Source organism: Anas platyrhynchos, chromosome 5 (genome assembly GCF_047663525.1).
Source record: "Anas platyrhynchos isolate ZD024472 breed Pekin duck chromosome 5, IASCAAS_PekinDuck_T2T, whole genome shotgun sequence".
Lineage (NCBI taxonomy): Eukaryota > Metazoa > Chordata > Aves > Anseriformes > Anatidae > Anas > Anas platyrhynchos.
In genome coordinates, this window is record NC_092591.1 from 16,701,735 (window position 1) to 16,714,056 (window position 12,322).

General features: G+C 40.2%; 1 protein-coding gene across 3 annotated transcripts in view; it reads right to left on the reverse strand.

Moving 5' to 3' along the window:
* The window catches only part of SLC24A4 (solute carrier family 24 member 4), a 94,669-nt gene that overhangs the window by 38,981 nt on the left and 43,366 nt on the right, over positions 1-12,322 (reverse strand). For all 3 annotated transcript variants that reach the window (XM_027459271.3, XM_027459269.3, XM_038180274.2), the window contains exons 3-4: positions 1,313-1,389; positions 134-208 (exon numbers count right to left, since the gene is read on the reverse strand). In XM_027459271.3, coding sequence (XP_027315072.3) covers positions 134-208; positions 1,313-1,389 — 152 coding nt within the window. The remainder of the gene's footprint in view (positions 1-133; positions 209-1,312; positions 1,390-12,322) is intronic.

A 12,322-nucleotide genomic window follows, 5' to 3' on the forward strand; every position in this document is an offset into this window, starting at 1 on the left:
CCAAATCACTTGAAAACCACTGAGGCCAAAAAAATCAGAGGAAGGAACTCCAAACAATGGAGGCACAAGATGTTTAGTTCTCTGATGTTCTCTAAGTGAATTTTCAAAAGAGGAATAAAGTCTGTTAACATACCTCACAAATTTTCTCTAAGGATGGAACAAAGAAGTCATCGCATACTATAGCCAAAGCATAGAACATGTACAGAGCCTGTAAGAAAATAAATTCAGGAAATATTTCAGATACTTCCTCTACATAAAAAGAAGAAAAATGCAATGCTATATTTATTCAGACTAGCAAGAATATATAGCTTCATTTTCTACCCCATTCCAAATAAAAATATCTCTGCTGATCAAATTACAGCATAAAAGCAGATTTTTGTACCAGGGTTACATGTAGGACAAGAATGGTTTCCAGACCCTAGAATATGACATACCACAGTTTGTAAGAACAGGGTGCCTCAAAAGAATTCATAGACAGCAAAGTACCAGTAGGGGCTTTACCAAGTTACATACTCCTCCCTAATATTTTCAATTGATTATTGGACCAACAATTGAAGAGAAAGCAACACTTTGTTGATTAGCAACACAAAAGAAATAATCACACCTGACCATGGCTCATCGCACCACACCTCTCAGTATTGACCCTGATTTCATGCATACACATGATTCTCCCACTGTCCTACATGGATTTATGTTTCTTGTTTGCATAGTAGGCCTAATCCTTCTGTTACCCATCAAAAACAGCTTCTTTTTTCCTGACCTTGGAAAGGAAAGCTGGACCCTGCAGGCCTTATTTGTTTTGATTTTTCTGTAATAAATTATAAACCTCCACATGACTTTTTCTATATTATTCAGTTTGGTGGTGTTTTTTGTTTGTTTGTTTTTTGTTTGTTTGTTTTATATTACAATTGCATCTTTTGCATAGAGGCACAATAGAAAAGAAGGAGAATCAAGAGTCTTCCACATCGTGGATGATGTCATCAACAAAGGAATTCAAAACTCTGTTTATGTAAGATGAAATGCGAACAAATAGAAGTCAGTGGAAGAAATCCCTCTGTGATCCATGGGCCCAGGATTTTATCTCCAAGAGGATGAATGTGCAGACACTGAAAATTCAGACCCGCGTCATTTTCTTAAATAAATATTTCCTTTTGAGCATTTGTACCATATAGACATACCAGAAGAATGAAATCAAATTATTAGATTGCTTAATACAGATGTCTATTTAGTAAGGGCACTAAGATGACTGACATCTTAAAAAATAAAAAAATACAAGAAAAACAAAAATTAAGCACAGTAGAGGAAAACTTACAGCAATGATGTGAAGCAGAACCCCTCCTTGCTGCCGTTCTTTATTTGTAAATACATCTTCAGGAAATTCATTAATGGCTGAAACAGAAACATACATATTTTACAGCATCTATAAATGACTATAAGACTGAAGAATAACATCTGTAGAAATATATGACCAAACATGAATGTATCTTCCAGTTTAGTACATTACAGCCTGCCACCTCAGAATCTCTTTTCTGCTCTCTATTAGAAACAGAGAAGTGATACATAGGTGTCACTGAGTACTATCCTTCCAACCACTTAAACCAACCTCCTGTGTACTAAGAGTTTCATATTCTTTGCCTTGTTTTTACTGTGTCTCCTCTTAATACACTTCTGAAGTGATCACCACAGGCACAGAAACCCATCCAGAAATAACATTCTTGGCTTTAAGTGTGCCTTGCCCTGAAATATTGTGCAATGATTGTAACTCTCCACCAGTTTCTTAATACAAACCTTTTTGCAGCTCCACAGTTCAAACAACAAACTGTTTCACAAAGATTAAAAGTGATTTCAAGTGTTTTCTCATAAAGTCTAGTATCTATATCTGGCAAAGGAAGGGACGAAACAGAACTGGTAGGTGGACCATAGGAATGTGCAAAGACATGACTGGGGATTGATTTTGGGTGACAGTGAAGATGTGTGGAGCTCAGTTAAAGAGTTTGTGTTACACACAGAGGCAACAGAACAAAAAATAGATTCCAGATGTTGGAGACAAAGACAACAAATAAATCAAAGAGCTGAAGAAAGATATAAGATAAGAACTTCCAGGATGACAAGACAGACAGGAATAGAGATCTATAGTGACTCAGGCAGGAGCCTGGGATGTTTAAGGGTGAAAATTATTTCAGCCACTGAAATCAAAATGCATTGAAGTCGTTAAATTATTATTCAGAACTAGGTGTTACTTTCACCAAGGAGCTGTATTGCAGAGATTGACAACAAGGTGAGCTTCAGAAGGTTCTTAAGAACTTAGCATAACATACTGAAACTTGGCGAAGGAAACAGAGGTGACGTATGATCATCTTCCCCATACTCAAGTCTGTGAGCTTAAAGATAAGCTTGAGAAAAGTACAATATATTACTTAATGTGGATCCATTTTCAATTTCAGTTGGCTTATTTTCTCAATTGCTTGATACAATCTTGCAAACAGTAACCACGAACATAAAAATAAAAAAAAAATCACAAACATTTGGGTGATGTTTTTAGATACTGAATTTCAAGAACTATAAAACAGCTGAATTTGCAGGAAATGCTGCACTGTGACCCTTTGAAGGCTAAACTTCTTTTGAGTGTCTAAACTTCTTTTGAGTGTCTTAAGTTTGAATTACCTGTAATCACCAAACACACCTGTATTTCTTAGCTGCAGTGAGAAGATCCTCTAGTTTCAGACCTGAATTACTTTTCACTTCCTCAGTCTTTGAGCTTTATATAAATATAGAAATGGCCCTTCTCATCTGTACAGGTTGCATGTGCCTGGCTTGAGAAAGACTTGAACAGTGCCTACATGCCAAGGTAAAGATTTAATCTGGTTTTGCTTAGCGTCCACTACCACAAATATATTATTTTTGAATGAACATTTTGGCAGCAGGCAATGTTTAAGTTCTTATATACATAAATGTCACCTTCCTTCCAAAAGTCAAATTTGTCATTTTACAAAACCTCTCTAAATACTCCATCCTATTATTTGAAAACTGCTACAGTTTTGTTTAAAACTGCTAACAGTCTGCAAAGTATTTAGCATAAAATAAAAGTTCCACAATGATGACTAACTACAATTCCTTTACGGATTTTCAGTTGGCTTTTCAATAAGACCCGCTCTTAGTGTTGTATTCCAACTGGAACTAATATCAACACTTAATAGGATGAACAGAGCTTTCCCAAGATAAAGGTTCATCTTTTCTTTTAAATCTCAGAGGAAAAAATGTATATTTATACATTTGTTATAAATGTATATTTATAATAAATTTTGTTTAAATACTTCTGATACTCCAAATGATAGGTCAATCTTCTATTCTTGGTCCTCCTTCTGTAATCAGGAAAAATGAAAGGAACAGTGGATATAAACACACAAACACATCAGCACAATAGCACAAGAATACTCAATCACTCCTTGGATAACACAATGCTGTTCAAGAGTACACAGAGTACTTCCATGCCTAAAGATATTTCTCACATCAGTATTTAGCAGCAGTTCCAAGAAAGTGGGTCTGCGTTGCTAGAGATCTCCAGTCATCATGCCCTGTTATCTGCACTCTGAGGAGATTTGTGGCCTCACAAAACAGAGTTGCTCTACAAAGGCAAACCACACTAGAAATAAAAGACATTTGCCCACCAATCCAAACAAATTCAAGTATTTCTAAAATAAAAATATATGAATAAACCATCTTCCTTTCACATAGGTTTTTCATCATGTACCCTAAAACAAGGGAAATGATAGTGGAAATATAAAAGTAACTGGGAGAAAACTGGTTGCACTGTAGTTTTGAGACCCTGCAGTTAGAGCAGACGTTCTTACTGTTACTGGAAGGCAGTGCAGGGAAATCCACAAACTGTTGGCCAAGATGCAGCGATCTGCAATGCTTCTATCTACAGATAAACGTTTTAAGATGCCAAAAGAACCTTATAGACATGTAACAGCCAACCAGGTTCCCTACAGCAATATATTAATATTCTATATCACTTATTACAATATTACTATGTATATCCACAGTACTCTAAATATATACTGTACAATTATAGTTACATGCAATATAGTAAAATTCAGTAATATCGCTCCCCCCACATGGCAGTGAGGGAGGAATATCCTTTTGGGGTAATATTGGAATATCATCAAATTTAAGCACTTCCTGTCGGCTACACTAGCTGCCAAAAGCAAAATTTCTCACAGGAATTATTCCCCACCACATGAAATAAAGTATGGGAATAATTAATCAGTGCCCTGAGCATGTGGTTTTAAATAAATATCCAGCTATTAACAATTCATGTTAACTAAAATTATAATTAACTAAAAAAGCATTAAGGAGTCTTCTTCTTTGGGAGAAAATCGTCAATCATAATCACAGAATGGTTTGGGTGGGAAGGGACCTCACAGACCATCCAGTCCCACCCCCCCGCCATGGGCAGGGACACCTCCCACCAGACCAGGCTGCCCAAAGCCCCATCCAGCCTGGCCTTGAACACCTCTAGGGATGGGGCATCCACAAAAAATAAAAAAAATACAGTTCCCCCCCCCCTCAAAAAAAACAAAGCAGACCTGAGTGTCTAGCAATACTAACATAACACTAACATGGGGTACATCTTTGTGTATAATGCACAGGTTTGCACCCACCATCACGAGTGCCTGGTGCCAGAAGCATGGGTCCCCTTACTGCTACCGGTAGTAAGAACCAGACGAGAGGAATGAGCCCAGGCTTCTGATCGCCAAGCAAAAGCAAACCAGCTGCACTGCAAAACAGCTTGCTTTGTACACAGTAAGGCGCTGTGGTATTTCTAATAAATGACTACTTGGAATAAATATCTCTTTGCCTCAAAGAGGTATTTTTACCTCAACTAACCCAAAGACTGCTTTTCTCAAAGGCAATGCTCCTCTCTAAACAGAACTGATGTAGTACCATGGTGCCCGTATACAGATACTACACAATCTTTGGAAGTCAGGGAAATGAAGCAAGAATCCGGGCTTTGGTGAATAAGATTCCCTCTCTAATGAAAAGGCCACCTGCCAGTGAGTTCCAAGGCAAACTCTGGAGTTTTTCAGCAAAAGAATTTGCTTTATGTTTTTATTACCCAGACAATCATAAGTTTTGTGTGATGGTCATCTCTAAATTCTGTATCCCCTACCTACATGTATTTTCCTTTATTTACTGATTGTATCGAACTTTTAAGATTTTAAACACAAATTTATTTTTCCTACCTACTGCTCTGATAACCTGGCTGCTCAGGCAGAGGCTGTTTGGGTTCCCCTGGTTCCTAGCTTAGTGCTGGGGATCCTCGCCCCAATCCCAGGGCAGCGGTGCTCTCTCATCCCCACAGGCCATCCCCAGGGACATGTCACTGTCACAGCCTGAGAGAGCCTCGTCTGCCCACACGGTGCAACCTGACATGTCTGTGCAGGAGGGCACCACTCCACTACACGCCAAGATATTTTCTCGTTGATGGGAGATGGAGCTATCAGGCAGCCCGAGTGGGAGCCGCGTCTCCTCGGCTTCCACTGAAAAGAGACAGAACAGATGGGACGAGGAGCTGAAATGAAGGGTGGTACATCTAATGGGGCTAACCTTTGCCAAAAAAAGGAGGAGAACATACACCAATCATCTTCAAATCAGCTAGAAATACAGAAATATTTATCCTGCTGCTACTGCTGCGAACCCATGACTCCTGCAGCTCATCTTATCAAGCACAGATTTATTGAGGGGGAAGGGAGGGCGCCAAGAAAGCCAGATCTATCTTGGAACTGAGATCAGTCTGCACCTTGCTCCCTCACCCCAAATGCGTGGGGAAACAAAGGAAGCTTATCCAGCCACCAGCATGACACTGGTGCCACTGCCACCTTTTTCTCTGAGTGATGAAACATTAAAAAATCCCTGATTATTCCCCGACAACAAGGATGCCTCACCTTTGCTATAAAGCTCTGGCTGAGCTGCCTGCGGCAAAGAAGCAAGTGTTTGGCCAAGGCATGCAAACAGCACGCCTAGAGCTGAACACAGCAGCAGGTGCAGGGCATGAGCTGCCTGCATGGCTCTGGGGTGCAGATGTGGCCTGCAGCAGCCAGGAATGACCCAGGCACGCCGGGACACCTGCCCATGCTCAGGCTGTTAGCAGCTTTCTGCTGGTGCCATCGGCGCCTTGCTCCCACATGCCCTGTGCACACTGCGCGAGGCAGCCTGCCAGCAAAGTCAAATTTCAAAATCTCCTAAGCCCGACAGAACATCTCAGCAGCCACGTGGAGCGGTGGTTTTATAACCTGCCTCAACACGTGATTTCTTCACCTTATCAGCTCTCGGTTTACTCGCAGAGGCAAGGAACATGCTGCCTCTTAATACCTGCTAAGCGTTCAAGCCTGTCACACCCCCTTAATTTCTCCTCCCAGGGAGAAGGGAGCTGTAGCTCCTTGACAATACGCATGCAGCCGGCTCCACACTGCCTCTGCAAGGAAGGGGGTTAGGCTAATGACATACACAGAAATTCACTTCTGCTTTTAATGCCTGCACCTTGGTGCTCACGTCCTGGGGCACACTTCAGGACACGTTAAATTTAGGAGCTGTGCTACGTACCCCTGTCTCCCAGGGGTGTCCACCATCGGACTCACCCAGGGCAGAGGTGTAAGGGAGGAAGGATGGACAGGAGGCAGAATTAAGCATTTTCACTTAAACTCTCTCTATAACCACATTCACAAGCCAGCTTGAATCTTCCAATTTCATGCCATTTGTGTAAGCACTGCAAGCAGCTTTAGCCAACTCCACACTTAGTGTATTTCTATTTCTGTGCAATTCCCTTTTAACACTGCAGAGCCGCATCTTCCTAAGGCCTGGTGTTGCACTCCAGCACGTGGATTTGTGCCTCAGCTGCGGCACACCAGCTCCTCACTGCGTGCAGATAGGAGCTTCTGTGGGTACCTCTCGTGCAGGTGATGCATCGTTAGCTGGTGCCAACGTGCCAGCAGATTGTGCACCAAGAGGTGAACTTGTGACAGCCACCTCGGTACTGTAACTTACACTAATTTGTAACTCTGTACTCTGTGCAGGGACCCTTATGCTCATAGGAAAGTACTGACTTGTTTTATTTATGCATTAGTGTTAACAGTTGAAACGGAGTCAACCTGAAGATCATAATATCACACTGAAACTAGTGTACTTACATACAAAACATGTCACGTAAAGTCCTCGATTTTAACACTACTTCCCTAAAATGGTAGAGGAAATTTTAATAGTCATTAGAAAATCATAAGTGTGCCACAGTACCTGAAAACTTTTTTTTTTTTTCAGAATTACTTGAAAACTAAATTCATGAAAAGCATTACATACAACTCAAATTTTAAAATAACCCTTTCTAACTCCACTCGCTAACATGCTGCTAGCTCTGAAGTGTCAGGGGAGAAGACAGTATACTCAGTAAGACATTTTCTGCATGAAAGCTGGTAACATAAAAGTCTTAAAACGAGCAAAACTAAAAGAAAACAAAACCCACCACAATTCACTAATAATCCTGGGTGTCATCCAGAAAATAAATAAATAAATAAAATTTAAAAATAAAATAATAATAAAAAAAAAAAACCAACACGATTTACTGAGCTTTAAGCTCCCACTCACATTAACAGCTGTTTCCAGTTTTTTGTAGCAGGATGGGATGTGGATTTTCCCTCAAATCAGCTCAGATTCTGCTGGATACTAATCTAGGCACCAGAGTTAGAGCAATTCAGGAAGGGACAACTCAAAGCAATGTGCTCATTTGCCTGTAACAAATCTGCAAGGAAACTCCTTTAGAGATAACTCTTCAGCACACTGTTTTCCCAGATGATACCACCTGAACAGCAACAAAGCCTATGAGCAAAGGGCTGCAAAAGGAGATGAAACACCTCCTAACTTTTGTGAGAGACATTTGTGCATAATCAGTGTAATGCTGTGCGAAGCCAAAGATCAAGCTTTCTATTTCCAGGCAAAGTACCAGATGGCAGGAGGCACAGTCAGAATCCTCCTCCATAGCCCTCACCTCGCAAACAGTAGAAATTATGAGCAAATTTTTATCTTTGTAGTATAGTAATTCAATTTGCCTTGGTCAACTAAAAGAGACCTGCCAAATAGGATTATCTGTGGGATGGTAAGTGGCAGCTTATGAAGCAAATAACTGACTCAACTCTAAACTATTAAATCCATTTAATGTATGTATTGTAATAGGATGGTGCATTAATGAAATATCCTTCAAAGCTCTCCTTCCATCAGTATGAAACTGGAAAATTTCCACACAAGAATGGATTAGCTATAATAAAAAATAACATTAATACCTCACCTGGACTTGTATTTAATTTATTCTCTCTTTTATAAAAAAAAAAAGGAAAGTATTTGCACTCATTAAGGCAACGTCAAAGGATCAAAAAAAATAAAACCATTAACAATTATCTGCCAACAAAAAGAAAATTGCTGGGGAGACAGTGATGACACACAGGAGTCAGGGATGACACATGGATGCACAAGTACTGTAACATGAGGATGCATCAGCACATCGGAGTGTATCATTTCATGTACACTGAGCCTTGTGTTAACGTTTTTAATGTCCTCAAGGTAATTCGAAAAGGACCCCAAGGTCTGCGATTGGCATTATTTTTCCCCTGGCTTCCAGACAATATGCCCTCTGGAAGCTGCCTTTAAAGAACTAGAGATCATTTGCTTCAAGATTAGTTTCCCTTCCTCTCTGGGAACAGCTAGTTATCTCACTTGATTTTCTCTTACGGGTAGCGTTGGCCTGTTGCCTTCACACAGCTGCATCTCAGCCTTACTACTGCAAAGTAGTAGTCCCACAGAAGACATCTGGGATCTTCCTGGAAAATATCTTCCACGATTCACAATCTCAGTGAAGTCCACTCAAATTAACTAATAACATGAACATTTCCAAATTAGTGCAGAACAAAGGGGAACTTACCCACACCGGGTTTTGGTGCAGTCTAACACGTTACATTAAAAGATTTGAGTTCAGTGTAGTGTCATGCCTTAAACTTGCCTCAGTTTCACAGCTAGCTTGTGCTTCTGTGAAATAAGCTGTTGGTCTCAGTGACTAATCACAGAAGTTCTGAACTCAGCAAACATCTGCTATGACCACAGTAATGGTTTTTCCCCAAATCATGCATGTATTCTTCAAAACACCATCCCAGGACACCAAACCTCTATCAATTACCCCTTTGTTGTCCCTTTTATTGTACACCTCATGTTCTTAAGCCAGGATATTACAGCCTTTTTCAACTTTTTTTTTTTTTTCCTGTGTATGTGTGTGTGTGTTAAAATTACTACTTCATCCTGCCTGAGCTATGTTAACAGTACTCGGAGCCAAAGATGCCACAGTGGTTCAGACAGCAGCAGGGTCCAGCACTAGTGGTGTTTCAGCAGATACATCAGTTTCCATCTTAGGGGAGAATAATTTGGTTTATAATCCATTCAGGACTGAATAACCACTGTGGAATAACGTAAAAAGCTTTAAATGGGACTACCCGATGATTGTTCTGTTCATTAACTACAGAGATCAGCCATTAACAGAAACTGTTTTCTACTTCGGATTTAATCCCTCTGGCTTCTCACTTTGAACTTTACACCTTCCACCTCCCCTCTCCCATACACTTTTCCCTTATTTTTTGTTTCCTGAAAGTTGATGGTTTCTCTGGCCGACAGGCTTTTTTATCTGAGGGGGAAGCCATCTGGCTATGCAGAGTTCTGGACTCCGCTTGTCTGTGTCCTTAAATCCACACAGAACGGTAGATCCCTGGCAAGATCACCAGCTGATTTGAAAAAATGTTTTGGAAAAGTGTTGATGAGTGGATTAACTACCTGTACTGTGATTCCCATATGAAAGGACAGTTATTAAAAGGCCTGGCATCCCAAAAGGAAAAAAATAAATCATTCCTATGTTTTTCACAGGCAAACCTTACAGATGGAAGCAGACTGGAGGATCAAACATCACTTGCTTTCTATGAGCTGTTTGTAACATAACCTCAAGTTCAAAGAGGTCTCAGTTTTGTGTTTTTTTTTTTTCCTTCCTACTCAGACTTTAAAATATCTTCCAGAACTAAAGGATGGAAAGCATTTATTCTTGTTACAGAAAGCACTGTTCAGCCTATCCATTTACAAACCTCGTCTGCTACCTCTGTGCAACAAAGCCAGAAGTCTGCTGCCAAGGAGAGGCTGCGGTGTCTGCAATGTCAGCGACGTCTGCGAGGACTTCAGTAAAAATCTATTAGTAAGCTGTAAAACCAGGGAAAATGATAGTCTGGCTTCAATACCAGAGGGCTTTGAAAATCAACCAGGCACGCTGTGGCACTTACTTAAAAGATTACAGAAAGTATAACAAATTTAAGACACTGCGGACTAGTAAGCCCCTTTGAAACAACACTCCATTTGGCACAAAAGAACGAGGTTTTTGTAGAAGGTGGGCTGTAACTCCCTGGTTTTCTCACTGAATATACACTGCAGCTGCCTTTATCTTTATTGTACTCTGCCTAGAGGACAGCCTGACAGTCAGAGCAGGCCACTGCCTCCTGCCTTGCTCCCAAAACAACTCTTTGAGCAAGCGTGCAAGGAACAGCCACCACAGAAGATGTCTTCGACAGATTTTTCTACACAGCAGAGTTTCATAGCTGGGAGAACCTCTCTTCTGAGCTGCTGCAGTATGCAAGTAAGATGGATCAGTTAGGGGGAATCTGGCCCAAGGCTGAAGCCTCCTTTTTCTCTTTAAACATCTGGAGAGTTTCGTTTGGCATGTCATCCATTTTAACTCTGAGCTGTATTGTTATTCCAGTGACACCTTGTAACAATGGGATTAAAACTGCCCTTCAAAGTCAAAAAGAAAAGCTTGATAACAGTGTTAGATTGAATATGAAAGATGATTATTTGTATGAACAGATATACCTGGAGTACAAGGAATTATTTTCCTTAGAAAATACCATTGATGCTGTTCAATGAACATTTCTACTTGCACATTCACTATAAACATATTTCTCTATTCAACAAAGTTCTATTTTCCTAGCTTTCTTTGGTGACTAAGATAGGGTGTTACTACCTCCTCATACCTGCTGGAGAGACACCTCAACTAACACAGAATATTATGGTATACATCACCGACGTGAGGCTATTCCCTGCCTGACACATCCACGGCAGAAGTGACAGCCCCATCCAAACTGGCAAAATTTGACTTGATCACAGGCAGACCACAGAATAAGTTTGACCTGCTGGTAGCTAAAAAGCTCCCCAGTTGCTTGACAAGTGAACAGATTGCATACAGAAAACACTAAAAAGGAAGAAATAAGCAACCCCAAGAGGTCTTTTTGCCAGAGCTATCTTTCAGAATAGAAGTGCACTTTAAATGAAACTGTGTTATTGTGCCTTCGGCACAGTTAATGCATAATAACAGGCTTTTGAATCCCTTCTACTTCAGTAAAAGCTGCAGCATGGTTCATTTAAAAGCAGCTGTATTGGCACACACCATTCTTTTTCCCCAAATGCATGGAAAAGAAAATGAAATAAAACATTTAAAATATATGTATTTTTACTTTTTTTTTGACATCCAATCCAACCAGGAATTTTAGCCATCCAGGAAAATTGTGTCGCTCTACAAGTTGAAATAGCACAAAAGATATAGCTGATGTCTTCTACCAAGTGGATATTAAGTTCAATAGACTGGTTTTCTAGAAACAAACAGGCAAGAGGTAATAGAGGAACAGAAGACTCAAAAAGTCAGGCCTACAGAGACCAAACAGAGAAGGGTATAAAATAAGGTCAGGCATGGATAATGTTTCTATATTCAAGTTTCTATACTAAGCAGGGTTTTTTAATGTGTTTTTCCCCCTTCTGGTTATGGAAGGAAAATGCTAGGAGGCAGAAGTAAAAAGACCTCTTGAAACATTTATTCCACTCCCTGACAATTCAGGATTGTTTCCAACTGTGCATTTTCATGTGCTTTATCCAAAAAGCTCCCTCAATCAAGAAGGAACAGGGGAAACACAAAGACACAATAATAAGGCAAAGGAAACCCCTCTAAGGTTGTTCATTAGGTGACCTTCCTGGAGCCAGATTCCCAAAAAGGTTCAGCACAGACAAGCCAACATTTTCAAAAAATTCACTCACTGTGGACCCTGTGCCCAGCTCTTACAAAAAGCAGGCTGTTAATGCCACAAGCTGAGGTCAGCTGATTAATTCTTTGAATTTTGCTTTTATTTTGGAAGGAAGCAGAATTCTGTAAAATTGTTTCAAGTTGCACATCATAACCTCTCTCTCTCAAAAAAAAAAAAAA